Source organism: Bidens hawaiensis, unplaced genomic scaffold (assembly GCF_021521415.1).
Source record: "Bidens hawaiensis isolate Kalapana, Puna unplaced genomic scaffold, B.hawaiensis_p1.1 tig00006368_1, whole genome shotgun sequence".
Lineage (NCBI taxonomy): Eukaryota > Viridiplantae > Streptophyta > Magnoliopsida > Asterales > Asteraceae > Bidens > Bidens hawaiensis.
Window position 1 is genome coordinate 488926 of NW_027491426.1, and position 16279 is coordinate 505204.

Sequence of the window (16279 nt, forward strand, 5' to 3'; positions counted from 1 at the left end):
CATTTTATTTGCTTAAGCTGCTTTCTAAACATTTTTTAGTTACTTTGATAACTGTTATGTTCGAAATGCAATGCTTAGCAACTTTATTTAACATGTACAGGTAAAACCAAGAAACCAAAGTACCAAGACTAGGATAATCAAGACAAATAGCTTATGCAAAAGTGCAACTAAGGGGATCCATCAATGCAAGGACATTTTGTAACAACCAACATGTAAGGCCCCATTCCCGGTAACTCTACTTTGATGTTGGATTTACTCATAAACACAGTTCTAAAATCAGAGTAAATTAAAACTTCGCGGAATAATTAAAAACTTCAAACATCACATTACAAAGCATTCATTCTTGTCTTAACATACAATTGTCTTTTCATAAGTAATTAATTAAAACAGTCATAACACTTCATCATGGATGCCAGTCTCTTCAGTCCATGCCCTGTGTCCCTCCTTAAGCCAGCTGCCTCAACCTATTTGCCTGTGTCCATACTAAAAGTCAGCTACGCTGAGTGAGTTCTAGTTAATCAATTAACATACAATACATTCATATCCTTACTCATACGCATCCGAAGATACGTATTCATACCTTACTTACTCTTACTTCTTTCATACAAACTTTATATACATGCACACGCGTTTACATACTTTCTTTCATAAGGCCTTATGGTTACCATAGCCTATTCTATCTCTACTATTACAGATATTATTAGGGTCTGGTCCATTCTGTCTCATATATTATTAGGGTCTGGTCCCTTCTGTCTCAGATATTATCAGGGTCTGGTCCCTTCTGTCTCAGATATTATCAGGGTCTGGTCCCTTCTGTCTCAGATATTATTAGGGTCTGGTCCTTTTGTCCCAATAACCATACCTGTCACGTCACTCGATCATACATTCATTTTCATTCAATACTTTACATATCTTCTGGTCATGTATATACGTATATGTACATATTCATTCGTATAAACATTCCATAATAACATTCAATACTTAGTCATACATATAACATACACATATCATACACTTACCACCTAAGTTAAGTGTATTAACAACTATCACAAAGGAGTATGCATACAGCCCCAAAAACATAACGGATAAAGTGGCTAGAAACTCACCTGAAGTCGGTTTCTCTCGCCGTTAATAGTTATGCCCTTATTTAGCTGTGCACGGCTAACTGTATAACGCATTACGAGTGTTAAATATCCATTACTACTACTTCTTATGTCTAAGTCAATGAAACCCTCAACTAACGGGGGTCCGGGGGCAGCGCCCCTGGTAGCGGGGTCTAGGGGCGGCAGCCCCTAGCAAGGTCCAAGGGGCAACGCCCCTGGCTGGGGTTCAGCTTGGAAAAATTTTATTTTCATTAACAGTCCTTTAACAAAAATGCATCAGAAAATGGATTTTATAAAATTTCGCATGGAAGAATTTCACTTCGCATGGGACTGTTTCGCTTCGCATGGAAGCGTTTCGCTTCGCATGAAACTGTTTCGCTTCGCATGGGAGCATTTCGCTTCGCATGGGAGCGTTTCGCTTCGCATGAAACTGTTTCGCTTCGCATGGGAGCGTTTCGCTTCGCATGGCTAAGCGAAGCGAAATGCCTGTTTTTCTTCGCTTTTACCATTTTTAAGCCATTTTACTTCGTGGCTCTTCCTCAGGACCTGATTTTTACTCTTTCCCAACTATTGACACATTCTGACCCCATGCACCTGATCCTGAACCCATCTCTCAACATCCAAACACCACCTTTTTATCACAAAGTGCACCCGAGAGGTTATAACTTACCAAGTTTATATTTTTCTTACATTTTACAACCCGATCTATCATTATATCTGTTCGCATGACGATTCTAACCATAAAACTTAACCATTTAAACTAAAACCCACCTTTTGCTTCGGGTTCGAGTTCAGATCTGGACAATACGTACATCTGGACATGATTCTTGTTGCTTGACGATGTTAAACACGAGATTCCACCCTTCTTTGGCTTGGATTTTAAATCCGAGTGCTAGAGAGAAAGTATGTGTGTGTTTCTTGAGTGTGTGTGTGTGTTTGTGTGTTTGGATGAGAAAGGAAAAGAAAAGGAAGAAGTGGTTGGGTTATATATAGAGGGGGTTTCATGGGTCCCACCACCCATTCCCAATTCCTACTTCCCAAACACTTAACACAAGACTATTTTAACGACACACACTATTAACAAAACTTTCTGTTATTTATTTAACAAAAGTTGGATGTTACACACACTCTCTCTCTCTTTCTCTCTCTCTCTTAATTTTATGTGATGCCACTAGAAGAGATAAAGTGTATCCCTCCACCTTAGATTGTGGGATTGTGAGATACCTACTTCCCAAAACCCCTCATGTCAGGCATATATACACACTACAATTTTCCTAAACAACCTAATTCAAAACAAAAAAAGAAAAAAAAACAAATTGTTAGGCCCCTTTTTGTGTAACTAAGTCTTTTGTATTGAATATATGTAGTTGGGATTTAAATGTTTATTTGTATATGTATGAAGCCCAAGGGAAATGGCCCAAAAGAAATATAAACAAGCCCATTGGGCATTTGGAAATAAAACATTTTCTCATGCATGCTTCTCTATAAATAGGGAGCATGGCATGAGAAAGAAGAACCTTTTGCCAAATTCTCTAACTTCTCATACTCTTACTTTCTCTCTAGTTCTCTTACTCTCTCTCTCTCTCTCTAAAAACCCGAGCATAAACATTCTTAAGATCCGAGACCTCTTTGATTGCTTAGTGTGATTTCCGCTAGCACTAAGTTAGGTTGATCCAAGAACATTGTTAGATCCACCCGCGTCGGGACCTACAATTGGTATCAGAGCTTCGGCTCACTAGTTGAGGGTTTTTAGATCACAACCTTGGGTTTTGATATTGAGAAAAGAAAAGAAGTGTTCTTGACAAGAAGATTCACAAAAACAAGAAAAGTAACAAAAATACAAAAAATATTCAGCTAAAAGTTCATAAGATGTCTTAGGATGTGTTCTTGGTGAAAAACAACAAGTGTACTAGTCTTAGATCTAAAAGTTTTGGGTTCAAAAAGTGTTAAAGTGGGTATTACGGGTTTAAAAAAATTTGCTAAAAATGATAAGTAAAAGATTTTCTCATCGCTTGGTATGAAAATCAGTGTACCTACTTCTGACCAGAACTGACAAGATTAAGTGGACAGATCCCAAGAAAGATTGCTTCTAGAAGCTAAACCTTTTCGCATAACAAACTTTTTCGCATCGCTTGGAGTTTCGCAACGCTTGGGGTTTCGCTTCGCTTGGCTTTTCGCTTCGCGTGGTTTTTCACTTCGCTTGGCGTTTCGCTTCGCACAAAGAATTTCGCTTCGCATCACTGTTCATTTCGCACAAAGTTTTTCGCTTTGCTTGAAACAAATTTTTCGCTTCACTTGAAAAACTGCTTCGTGCGAAAAAGTTGTCTATTTTGAAATTTAAACTGTTTGAGATTTGTTAAGTGTTTGAGACTGCTAAGACCATGAGTAGCACTGATTCAGAGTTGCTAAAGGGGTATTTGTTGTTAGAAAACCAAGTGGGAACATTTCAAAAACCTCCAAAGTATATGACCTTAGATGACAACTTTGCCGACTTCAAATGGAGGTTCATGAACTATATCTCATTGACTGAAACTGAATTAATGAGATGTTTTGAACAAGGTCCTCATGTTCCCATGACTGTTACACAAGCTGGGAACAACTAAAGGCTCCTGAAAATTATGATCAAAATGATAGGGACCTGTTAGCATAAGACAAGAAAGCACATCTCGTTTTGACAGTTTGTCTTTCAAATGAGATCACTGAGACTTTACGTGAACACAAAAGTGCAAAGGGCTTGTGGGATGCACTTGTTGAGAAGGTTAAGGGCAATGCTGAAATTAGGGAAAACAAGAAAGCCTTGTGTAAAGAAGAATTCAATATGTTCAACCATCGTCAAGGTGAAGGTGTGTTGGACTTGGTTAAGAGGTTTGAAAAGCTAATGGTAAGAGTCAGAGCTGCAAGTGTCAACATCACCCCAACTCTGAGGTCAATCACAAGTTGATGAATCCATTGCCTTATAGTTGGAGTACAAACACAATCACAATCAAGAGAACCACCAATCTGAATTCCATAACAAATAGTGATTTGATATCCACTATCAAGTCATTTGAAATGGACGAGCAAATAAGAATGAATAATCATCTGAGTTCTCTGAATCAAGCTGGGATGAGTATTGCATCCTCTAGTCCAACTGCTTTTCTAAGCAAAATCCAGCAAAATGTGTACCCTGTGAACACTCCAAAGTACTCATCAAGTGTTTCTCCACAAACTACTGCCTTTATCTCAACGGGAAGTCAATCTGGATCATCTGAGCCTAGCTCATTTCAAAAGGCAGTCGATAGTGCAGTTGGGCAAGCATTGAAGGCCCTTGGAATTTCATCGTCATCAAGGAATCAGCCACGCGAAAGCTCTAGTTACTGTGAAGCACTACCCATGTTGAATGACTCAAACATCTCAATAGTTCATGCTTTTCTGTCAAGCCATGAAGAGCTGATGCAAGAAAATCTATTTCCACCACAATTTGAGATTGGGGATATGAGAGATATCAATCAAAAGGATCTTGACAAGATGGATATCAAGTACCAAATGGCAATGGCCGTGCAAAGAGCTACAAACCTCATGAAGATGTATGGGAAAGACAGCTTCAAGGATTCAGACCAGAAGAGGATCAGGTTTAACAAGTAGAAGCTACGATGTTACAACTGCGGTGAGATGTGTAATTTTTCTCGAGAATGCATGAATCCGTCAAAGCCAGCAAATGATATTCGTGTGACTAAGGTGACTGAGGAAGAAAACAGTAAAGCTGCTGGAAAAAAGCATGAGGTGCATAAGCCAAGCAGCTCCGCTCCAAGAATCGGAAATCATCCACACAAGGGCAATTCTAGCTCAAACACAAGGGCTCTTGTCTCCCAAACGGAGGTCCAAGTTGGTGTGGATTGGGATGATCAATTTCAAGAGCTGCAGAATCCTCTAAACATGGCAGGTATGGCTTTCACGACAAACGATGAAGCACCCTCATCCACAGCTGCAAGTTCCGATGCATCACCCATCGATGAGGTAAATCACAGTCTTTGCACTCAAGCTTGCATAAATAAGGTGACATATTATAGATGTCTACAAGATGAAGTTTTGAAAGAAAATGCAAAACTTCGTCAATTAAATGCTGAATATGTTAAAGCTGACAAAATATATGTTGAAAAGATTAAAACTCACGATGATGATATGGAAAATCTTAAACTTAAGAATTTTGTAAAGGAGCAAGATGTCATCTATTATAAAAATATAATTAATGTATTAAAAGATGAAATTGAGAAATTAAAACATGACGCTTCTGATAAAGGAGAAAAAGAAATACAAGTTGAAAGATTTGAAGCGTCATCTGAGCAATTGGATGACATTATCGGAGCACAAAGAAGTACTAAAGTTAAAGCGGGGCTAGGATATGATTATTCAGCGATGACTCCACCAATGAATGATAATTATACTAGTTTGTCCCACTTTAGCTATAATACTTCTCCTGATGAAGAAATGGCATATGGGATTGGTAAAGTACCAAAACCAGTGAAATTTGTTCATGCAGCATCAAAAACTACTGCTCCAATTCAGTCATCCGATAGGTCTAACGTCAACGTGTCTTGTGGAGCCGGTGATATAATCAATGGTGATTGTGGGAAGGTTAACCAGGGTTGTAAGCCAAATGAAGAGTTAGAACCCCGTTTTGAGTCTTGTGTGGGTCTAACAAAATTAATTAACAATCCTGTCTGTAATAAAGTGTGTGAATCAATGTTAGAGATTTTGATGTCAGGATCAAAGGCTGTATTTTGTGAAACTTCTATTGGTGAAAATTGTACAAATGTTTGTGATGAAAGTGAATGTTCTTCATCTGATTCAGAATGTGAAACTATTTTTGATGAAACAATTGAAACTAAGGTTGATGGACAAAGCAGTCCTAGCTGCTCATCGACTGATCATAATATTGAGAACTTAACAAAAGAGAAATCTAGTTTTGAAAATGAAAAACCAAGCACATTCTGTAAATATGTGTCACCAAAGAAAACTTCATTTTCTCAAAATACTTATTATAACAACAGTTCTCAAAATTATGACCAGTTTGATAATGCCTATTACTATTCTCAACAGAAACCGAGACATTCAAATTATTTTGCTTCAAAATTTTCAAATGTTCATCATTATCAGACAGATACAGGTTACAGACATGTTAACCCTACTACATCACCTTATCTCACATATCTCAGTGATCAAGATATCTATAAATGCAATCAAAGAAAATGTTGCTTTGTTTATAGAAATCCATCTCACATTGCTAGACATTGCAAGAACTGGCATAAGCAACGAAGAGACTTCAACAGCAAGTTTGGTCAGACATTTCCTAAGTTTCCTGCTCAAACTAACAAAATGCCTAACCAAACTCACACTTCAGCCAGTGAGACGGATTTCTAACCCAAAAGAACTGAGAAACCCAAGAAACCTTTCTAGCTAACCCAAAGGGAAAGAAAGAGGTTAGCGAAGGGGTCTGAAGCTGAAAAGCACAAGAACCCTTCAAAAGATTTCTCTAAGGCTAATCAAGAAGATTTTGTGGTTAAGCCTAAACCAAAACGAAGGCAGTCCAGAAAACCGTTTCAAAACCGAGGAAATCATAATTCAAATTCCTCGAGGGACTGCTCTTCAGATTCTGACTCACCAAAAGACTATACTTTTAGAAATCATAAAATTAAACTTGGTGATTTTGTGTTTAATTTTCCCCAGACAAGTGCGTCTCGGGAAACCCTCCATTAACTGGTTGTTCGTGTGTGTAGGGTCAGCCTGGAAGGCCTGTCAATAGTATTTGGTACTTAGACAGTGGCTGCACCCGACACATGACAGGAGACGAGTCGCTGTTGTTTGACATCAAACCATTCGACGGCGGACATGTTTCCTTTGCTGGTGACATTGGAGGAGAGATAACGAAGCAAGGAAAGGTCTCAAATGGTACTTTGACCTTTGATGAGGTCAATCTGGTGGAACAGCTCAACCACAACATGCTCAGCGTATCTCAAATTTGTGATAAGAAATTCTCAACCCTGTTCACAGAAAATGAATGTCTTATATTGAAACCAGGTTTCAAAGTCCCTAAAGAGTGGATCATGTTGCGTACTCTGAGGCACAATGATGCCTACATTCTGGACATGAGAAGCAATTATTCCATGCGTTCTGCTTCTTGTTTGATGTCCAAGGCCTCGGAGAACGATTCATCTTTATGGCATCGACGTTTGGGTCACGTCAACTTTAAGAACTTGAATAAGTTGGTTAAAGGTGACCACGTGAGGGGTTTACCTGTAAAATATTTCCATTGTGCTGAAAAATGTTTATCTTGTTCCAAATGCAAACAGCACAAACTCCCTCACAGAACCAAGACTGTCAACTCAATAAACTCTACTCTCCAACTGTTGCACATAGACCTCTTTGGTCCAATTCAACCAATGGAAATAGGTCGAAAAGCCTATTGTCTGGTTATTACTGATGATTTTTCGCGTTTCAGTTAGATATTTCTGTTAGGGCACAAGGATGAGACATCACAATTTCTGCTCAGGTTTATTATGCTGGTTGAAAATCAAACTGACAAGAAAGTGAAGTGTATCAGGAGCGACAACGGAACAGAATTCTACAACAAAATTGTGAATGAATTCTGCCACAACAAGGGAATCCTTCTTCAATTCAGCGCACTTACACTCCCGAACAAAATGGGGTGGCTGAACGACGAAACCATACGTTGGTTGAAGCCGCTCGAACAATGTTGTCATATTCCAAACTACCATTGATTTTCTGGGGTGAAGCCATCAATGCTGCCTGCTTTACCCAGAACCGTGTGCTTCTGAATAAAAGATTGAACAAAACTCCTTATGAAGTCTTCTATGGAACGAAGCCAAGGGTGAATTTCTTCATAACATTTGGATGTCCATGTACCATACTCCAAACCAATGCTGGAAAAACCTCCAAGTTTGTTGAAAAGGCGGATGAGTGCTATTTTATTCTGCTGACAAAAGTGCTTATCGGGTGCACAACAAGAAAACTAGAGTGATCTTGGAGTCTTTCAACATTGATTGGCAAGAATTGAACCCTACTGATGCACACAACGGTCATGACTGGATGTTTGATTATGAAAGTTTGTTAAAGCAGTTTCGTGGGATGTATGTGACACTAGTTGTCCAAACAGTTTCCCCTGTTGTTTCTACACTTGCTCAACCTGCTGATGATCAATCTATTTTGATGCAAGCTGTATTGAGAGGTCTTGAAGATGTTAATATAGCTGCTCCTGCACCTGTACGTAATGTACCGCCCATGGCTAATCAACCAGCCCCGGTCAATAACGTGCAACTCTCTACAGACACCACTGAGATGCCCGTTGTTGAAGAAATCACTAAGTCAGATATTGATTCATATGTGTCAGCTGACAATGAAGAAAATGTTCAAGTCGAACAAGCAGAGCCACCTCCTGCAGAACCAAGTGTGGTGGAATCCGTCCCTACACCTCCCTCAGAAGAAGATAATCAAGGTCCTGTAGTGGAGGTTGATGCATCAAATGTGCAGGTTGATCCCAGTCCAAACGAAGCTTCTGATAACACCGACTTAACCTCTGTTCCAGCCGTTGTTGTCCCATTCTATGACAACCTATGGGAAGGTCTCATTGCTCCAGAACACTTGGTTGATCAAGAAGAACGTGAAATTGATCCTCAACCAAGTGCTTCTATCCCTGACCGTTTTTCATCCCATAGAGAGCTTGACCATTCAGCTAGAGGCAACACCAGTCGAGCATGTCGAGCAAATTCCACAGTTACCGATCCATCGTCGACATCCGACTGAGAGCATAATTAGAGATCCATCCGCTGGCATTCAAACACGCAGCACCTCTGGTACTATTAACAGATGTCTTTTTGCTTGTTTTATTTCACAGGTGGAACCCAAGGACTAAAAAGTTGCATTGAAAGAGAACTCCTGGGTCGAAGCCATGCAAGAAGAGCTGTTACAGTTCAAGAAGTTGAATGTTTGGAGGCTGGTGAAGAAGCCAGAACATAAGAAGCTGATCGGAACGAAATGGGTGTTTTGAAATAAGAAAGATGACAAGGGGTGATCATTAGAAATAAAGCCTGGCTTGTTGTGCAAGGCTTTTGGTAATCTGAAGGTCTTGATTACGATGAAGTCTATGCACTGGTAGCAAGATTATAAGCAATTCGTATCTTTCTAGCATACGCCTCGTACATGAACTTCAAATTGTATCAAATGGATGTCAAAACTGCTTTCCTGTATGGGAAAGTAAAAGAAGAAATCTACGTCATTCAACCTCCAGGTTTTGAAGATCCAAGTCATCCTGATCATGTATACCGTCTTAACAAAGCACTTTATGGTCTTCACCTAGCACCTCGTGCATGGTATGCCACACTGGCCGATCATTTAGTGAAGAACGGATACAAGAGAGGAATCGTCAATCAAACTCTCTTTGTCAAGAAGGTCAAGGGTGATCTGATTCTGGTACAAGTTTATGTTGATGACATTATCTTCGGGTCCACGAATGAGAATCTGTGCAAGGAGTTCTCTGAGGTTATGCAACAGAGATTTAAAATGAGTTCCTTAGGGGAGATAACTTTCTTCCTGGGCTTACAAGTTGAACAAAAAGGGACGGGACTTTAATTCACCAAGAAAAGTACGTTCATGACATTGTTCAGAAATTTGGATTCAAGGACTCAACAGCTTTTATGACACCAATCGCTACGTGACCTGTTCTCGCTCCTGATCCATCAGGAAAACCAGTCGATCAACACCTTTATAGGTCAATGATTGGTTCCCTGATGTATCTCACTGCAAGCAGACCAGACATCATGTTCCCTGTTTGTCAGTGTGCCAGATATCAGTCAGACCCGAAAGAATCCCACATGACAGCTGTCAAGTGTATTTTCAGATACTTGAAGGGCAGACCACATTTGGGTCTTCGGTATCCAAAGGAATCTCTCTTGGAACTTAATGCTTACAGCGACAGTGATTATGGGGGTTGCAACTTGGACAGAAAATCAACATCTGGCGGATGTCAATTCCTGGGAGATCGTTTGATCTCATGGCAGTGCAAGAAACATTGCCGCATCCAGCTGCTGCTCTCAAGTGATATGGATCCAGCATCAGCTGCTGGATTACCGTTTGAATTTCTATGGAACCACGATCAAATGTGATAATGAGGCAGCCGTTGCTATTGTTAAAAAGCCGGTCCAGCACTCAAAGACTAAGCACATCGACATCCGAATACACTTTATTCGTGATTGTTTTGATCGTAAGCTTGTCGATATAAAAAGGGTCCATTCTGACTATAACTTTGCAGATCTCTTTACCAAAGCTTTTAGTTGTGCCCGATTTTTGTTTCTTGTTGAGTCACTGGGCATGATTTCTTTTGAGTAAATTTTATCTTTGTTTTTAAAATTGTAAATATTTTTCAAATATGTCACAATTTTAGAGGGAGAAAATGAGTTAACTTTAACTCACCAAAAAGATTTTAAATTTACTATTAGTAAAACTAAAATCAAGTCACTTGACTTAACAAAAAGATTTTAATTTTTATATATAATATTAATTTCATCTTTACTCCTATTTAAGAAAATCTTAAGAAAATTCTAAAAGTTTTATCCATTTTAGAGGGAGCTCCTTCATAGAGGGAGTCGGTTATTTAAAAATTTTCAATTAAGAATTTGATCTGACCTAGTGGAAAGTGATAGTACATTGGTATGTATTGATCCTAGCACGTTAAAAGAGTAGAACAAAAGGCTACAAAGTCATCCATTAATGTGTAGATAGGCTTGACAAACAAGTAAGTGTTGGGTGATATAAACTTAGACTATTGCCGATGCTAGTGGCTATACATTTATGAAGCGGTTGCATGATTCCGTTAAAGTCATATCAATTATAGATGAAATGTAATTACACATGTCATACCCAAGCCTCTTTTTACCTGATCACAGTTGTCTTATGAAATAAGTGTCAATCCTAAATTTTTAATTTTTATTTGAGTCAAGAAAAGCCTCATAGAAAGGCAAGAAAAAGAAAAACAAAAGAGTCAAGAAAAGAAAAAGAAAACAGAAAAATCAAGAAAAAGACTTGAAAAAGAGTCACTTAGGGTTTTAATTTCTGCTTTATTTCTTCATTTATTTTAATTCAAGCCTTGGACTTTCTCTGTTTGTAGTAATATAAGATCTGATTGTTAAGGCCCTGAATCTTCTGCTTTATTTTAACTTTTCTAGATCGAGTCAAGTGTGCAAAGCACAAAGTATCGAGTGTACAAAGTATAAAGTGTTAAGTATGTTAATAAGAGTACTGTGATCAAATAAGAAAGGTTTAAGTCAAGTTGAGGTGAAATGTCAACACAAAGTAAGCCCGAGATATAATGGAATCAGTAACATGTCTGATTAAGTGGGGACCACATAAGTACCGTGCCTAGTTGAATCTTAAATGTATCACGTTAACATCAAAACACTTGTCAAGTTAAATGGACAATATCTACAGTTGATGATAAATTTGTGTCACAATAATTTCAAAATGGAAACGCGATATAGGGCTTTGCAAACCAATATGATTCCATGTCGAGATCGTTCTTTGTAAATTAATCAAAGAAAAGATTATGCATTTATAGCTATGTAAATTAATTCAATATTAATTTTTAATTTAAAAGATATTTTATTTTTCTCTTATTTTTTTTATTTTCTAAAATATTAAGTACTTGTACAGTTTAATATTTTAAGTTTTATTTTTTATTTTATCTTATTTTATTTTAGTTTATTTTTATCTTTAATTTTATTTTTGAGTGTGTTTTATGTTTATTTTTATTTTTATTTTAAATCAAACTTTACTTTATTTTATTTTGTTTTGTTGAAGAGATTGTCCATGCAAACGTTAACAGTCAGGGACCGACAAAAGAAAAATCAAATAAATAAACAAGTGCTTGGATTCGGTGGATAAATGTTTTTCGGGTTTGAAAATGCAAATATATTTAAAGACTGAGGACCGAGAGTGTATTTTCGGTGAATACTCGCAATGTTTTGACCTTATCGCGAGATAGGATGACCCTATATATATGGGTCACCAAACTTATCTTTCACTATTCACCAAACTCTTATCTACTCACTCTCTCATTTCTCTCTCTCACTTTTCCTCTTAAACCCTAAGTTTTTACTCAAGACCTTCAAGATCCGGCCTCCTCTATATCATAATCCAGATCCTACACCCTCGGTATATCATCAAAACACCATGGATCGTCCCTTCTTCTTTGTTTCTGGATTCTCGTGGACCGAGACGGCGGTTCTTATGAACCGTCAGCTAGATTTAAAATAGATCTTCATGATTTATGTTGCTATCTTGCTTAAAATATGTTTTATTACTTTAGGATCTTGATTATCATCACTATTTGTTAGTTTTAGGTCTGTTTGTTGAAAAGTTTGTAGACCTAGGTTTGTTCATATGTTCTGGGTTCAATTGACCATGTAAATCAAGGAGTTTTCAACCCAAAGTCTCCAGAAACTCAATTCGGGTCTAGGCAACCATGGTGATATGAAAAAGGAGCAAAAATGGTTAAGTATCACTTTTCGCATGAAAGAGTTTTTTGCTTCGCATGCCCATATGAAGAGAAAAGGCTTTTGTTTCGCTTCGCATGCCCATGCGAAGCGAAAAGGTTTTCTATTTCGCTTCGTATGTTCTGTTTCGCTTCGCATGCCCATGCGAAGCGAAACTGGACCTCATGCGAAATTCTCATACTTAGAAAATTTTTCAGAACTCAGTGAATGATGCTACTGGATTGTTTATGGACTATTGGACTGTTTGGACTTTGGACTGATATGGACATATATAGACTGTATATTTTGAACTTATTGACTTATGTATATACTAAAATTAACTTAACAACTTATTAAAACTGCAATGTACATCATCAGGTTGTTGGATCCGAGGGCGAGGCGACTGTGGTTTTGTGGTACAACAGGGCAGCCAAGCTGAAGGTGGAAGTGATGGTGATGATGAAGATGAAGAAGATGACAACGTGCACAACAGTTTTGATGAAGATAATGATGACGATGGTGATGGTGATGGTGATGGTGATGGTGGAAATGGAGGAGATGGAGGGGCCGGGGCAGCAGGAGGTGGAGGTGGAGTTAACACTCAATCACCTCCACCCACTCAATATGATGATCAAAACCCTGCTGCTCACGACTCTGCTGGCAAAGTTAGGGAGCATGACTTGGAGATTGCCAGTGTATATAACGAGTTGTTCCCTGAAGATTTTGCAGGTATTATGGATGACTTTATTGAAGCTGGAAAGAACTTGGAGCAATTCATTGAACAGAACACGGAGGAGGCAGTGGAAGAAGACTACATCAACTACTCGCCAAATCCAGACACACCTCCAGCTCAAGTTCATGCTTCAGAAACTCCTGCAATGGATCTCGTATCCAATCCAGCCGTTGACTTGTCAAAAGCAACACAAACACAGAAGAGAAAGACACATATCGTGACAAGCAGTGTCAGTATCCGTTCCCTCAACTATCCCTATCATGATGACTCTTTGATTGTATATGCAAAATACAATAAAGGGAATAGTTGTTGGGCCATTCGAAGATACAACGGCGATCTCGTTTATCTAAACCACCACGAGCTGAAGTCGTTGCCAGAGCTAGACCTCCACTATCTATCAAAACCTCTGGGACGTGGTGAGTATGACAATACACTCGAAGGATGGGTCACCACTCACCTGTATCGTCAATCGAAGTTGGATTTCAAAGAATTCGAGTTTAATAAGGGTCGAAAGTACAAGAACCCGAAAGAAATCAACCCAGCCACCGGAGAGCCACGAACAATGTGGAGATACAGGGCACCAAAGGATTGTCATATCATCTACCATGGTGAGCCCTATATTCCTAACATCCTCCGAGACTTCATTGGCTGGGAGTTCGATAACACCACAGGGGAGGCCGTCATACGCTGCAAAGACTTGCCAGAAATTCGCATATTTGACGAGCATGAGCTAATGGGGTTGCATGTTGAAGATGTCAAGAAGCTCTATAACTCACCCCTAGGACCCGTTGAGGACATCGGTCGTCAGAACACAGATCGGATAGTGGAAGCCTTCAACAAATTCGTACGAAGACTTGTTGAACTTCCACTACCCGAGGACGGCTGGCTGGAATACGACACCGACGGTTTTCAATACTAAAGACTAGAGGTAGATTGTTAGGCCCATTTTTGTGTAACTAAGTCTTTTGTATTGAATATATGTAGTTGGGCTTTAAATGTTTATTTGTATATGTATGAAGCCCAAGGAAAATGTAAACAAGCTCATTAGGCATTTAGAAATAAAACCATTTCTCATGCATGCTCCTCTATAAATAGGGAGCATGGCATGAGAAAGAAGAACCTTTTGCCAAATTCTCTAACTTCTCATACTCTTACTTTCTCTCTAGTTCTCTTACTCTCTCTCTCTCTCTCTAAAAACCCGAACATAAACATTCTCAAGATCCGAGACCTCTTTGGTTGCTTAGTGTGATTTCCGCTAGCACTAAGTTAGGTTGATCCAAAAACGTTGTTAGATCCACCCGCGTCGGGACCTACACAAACAGAAACGACCTCAAGCCATTCTAAATTAAACAATCCATGCCTTCACTCAATATTCTATCATCGGCCTATCTTTTCAAATAATAATAATAATAATAATCCGTCACCTACAACCTGCAAACACTGATGACGTGAACTTGTGGGAAAGAATCGGATCTTTCTCCTCTATCTTTTTGGCAAACCCATGTCCGAAGGTAAAGAATAATCATACATGTATAGATGTAGCAATCAGTTGTTCATCTATATGCGATTATCAAGATTAAAGACCCCATTTGAAAAATGAATTGGAATCATAATTTAATCTTCTACGTCTGCATGGCAAAAGACACTACAATCCTTGCTGAATTCAACTCGAACACCCGAGATCTTACTGATTTAGCTAAAAGATGTCTACAGAGAACACCAGCCTTCCATTCCATGTTCTCACACACTGTCCATGGGAACACATACATGTTCTTCATCAACGATCCTTTTGTATATTTTGGAATATTCGATGAATCGCTCGAAAGACACAAGTGTTTGTTGCTTCTGAAGAACGTAAAAGATGTCTTTACAGGCACGATGAATCCTAACTCCTGTTGTTTCCAAGGAGAATTCAGTCATGTGTTTCGCCAACTCGTGGCTTCAAAATCGGAACTGAGTTCTAAAGACGGACAGGAGGAGGACAAGTCTGAATATAGTTTTCCAGACGACGATGTTTCTAGTGGGAATAGGCACGTTTGGGATAAACAAGTGATGATGGTGCTATCCTTGGATTTGGTTGTTTGTGCAAGTTTGTTTGTAATATGGCTTTGGGTTTGTGACGGTTTTCAATGCGTTGCTAATTGAATCCGGGTGTAAATTGGTTATGTTCATTTATTGGTTACTAATAAAACAACTCTATTTTGAATACAACAACGTTTTTAATAAAATTTATATGAAAAATCGAGAGAAAAAGTAAAACACGTCTGCGAAAGCCACAAAAACGAAGACTGGTATCCATTCCAGTATTAGTAATACTGATACCAGTACCGATGTTGTTTGGTTAGAATCGATATGGTTTGTCATGGTACCAGTGTGAGTACGAAGAAATAAAATTAAGCGCAAGTGAGAAATTAAATCATAAAATGAATACCGGTACGGTAGCGGTTCTAATAAGACCCATACCGCTACCGATCGATGTTTGTTGGAAACGGTTCGGTTTATCATGGTACCTGTGCGATATCGGCACTCATATAGCTTATAATCTATCTATATCTCTATTAAAGAAATTGACTCTTTGGACATTTATCCTTTTATGATTGGTCCATAGCTATTAATTTCATATATATCCATAGTTCTAATAATTTCTTTACAATTAAAAAAATCAAAAAAGAAAAAAAAATGCAAGTGGACGACATCTGTTACACAAACACAATATATGACTCCAACCTATCTCACAACAGATACTCTGCCTAATTCCACATCTTTATCTCCGCCCCGTGTTTCTCACGGCCCTTAATTTTCGATTACATCGTTTAGTTTAAGTTAATCATTAGTTTAATTACCTTGAAATTCGTTTGGATTTCTTTTTTATCAGGCTTCATTAAGGAGGCGACATTTGCGAGTTCAGTTCCGTATTATCA

At 38.5% G+C, this 16279-nt stretch overlaps 1 protein-coding gene across 1 annotated transcript; it reads left to right on the forward strand.

Moving 5' to 3' along the window:
- The first annotated feature begins 14954 nt into the window (after window positions 1–14954).
- On the forward strand, window positions 14955–15503 carry LOC143632194 (phytolongin Phyl2.1-like). The gene has a single exon (XM_077100767.1). It carries the CDS (start codon window positions 14955–14957, stop codon window positions 15501–15503), a length of 549 nt encoding a protein of 182 aa, XP_076956882.1.
- Window positions 15504–16279: the final 776 nt, after the last annotated feature.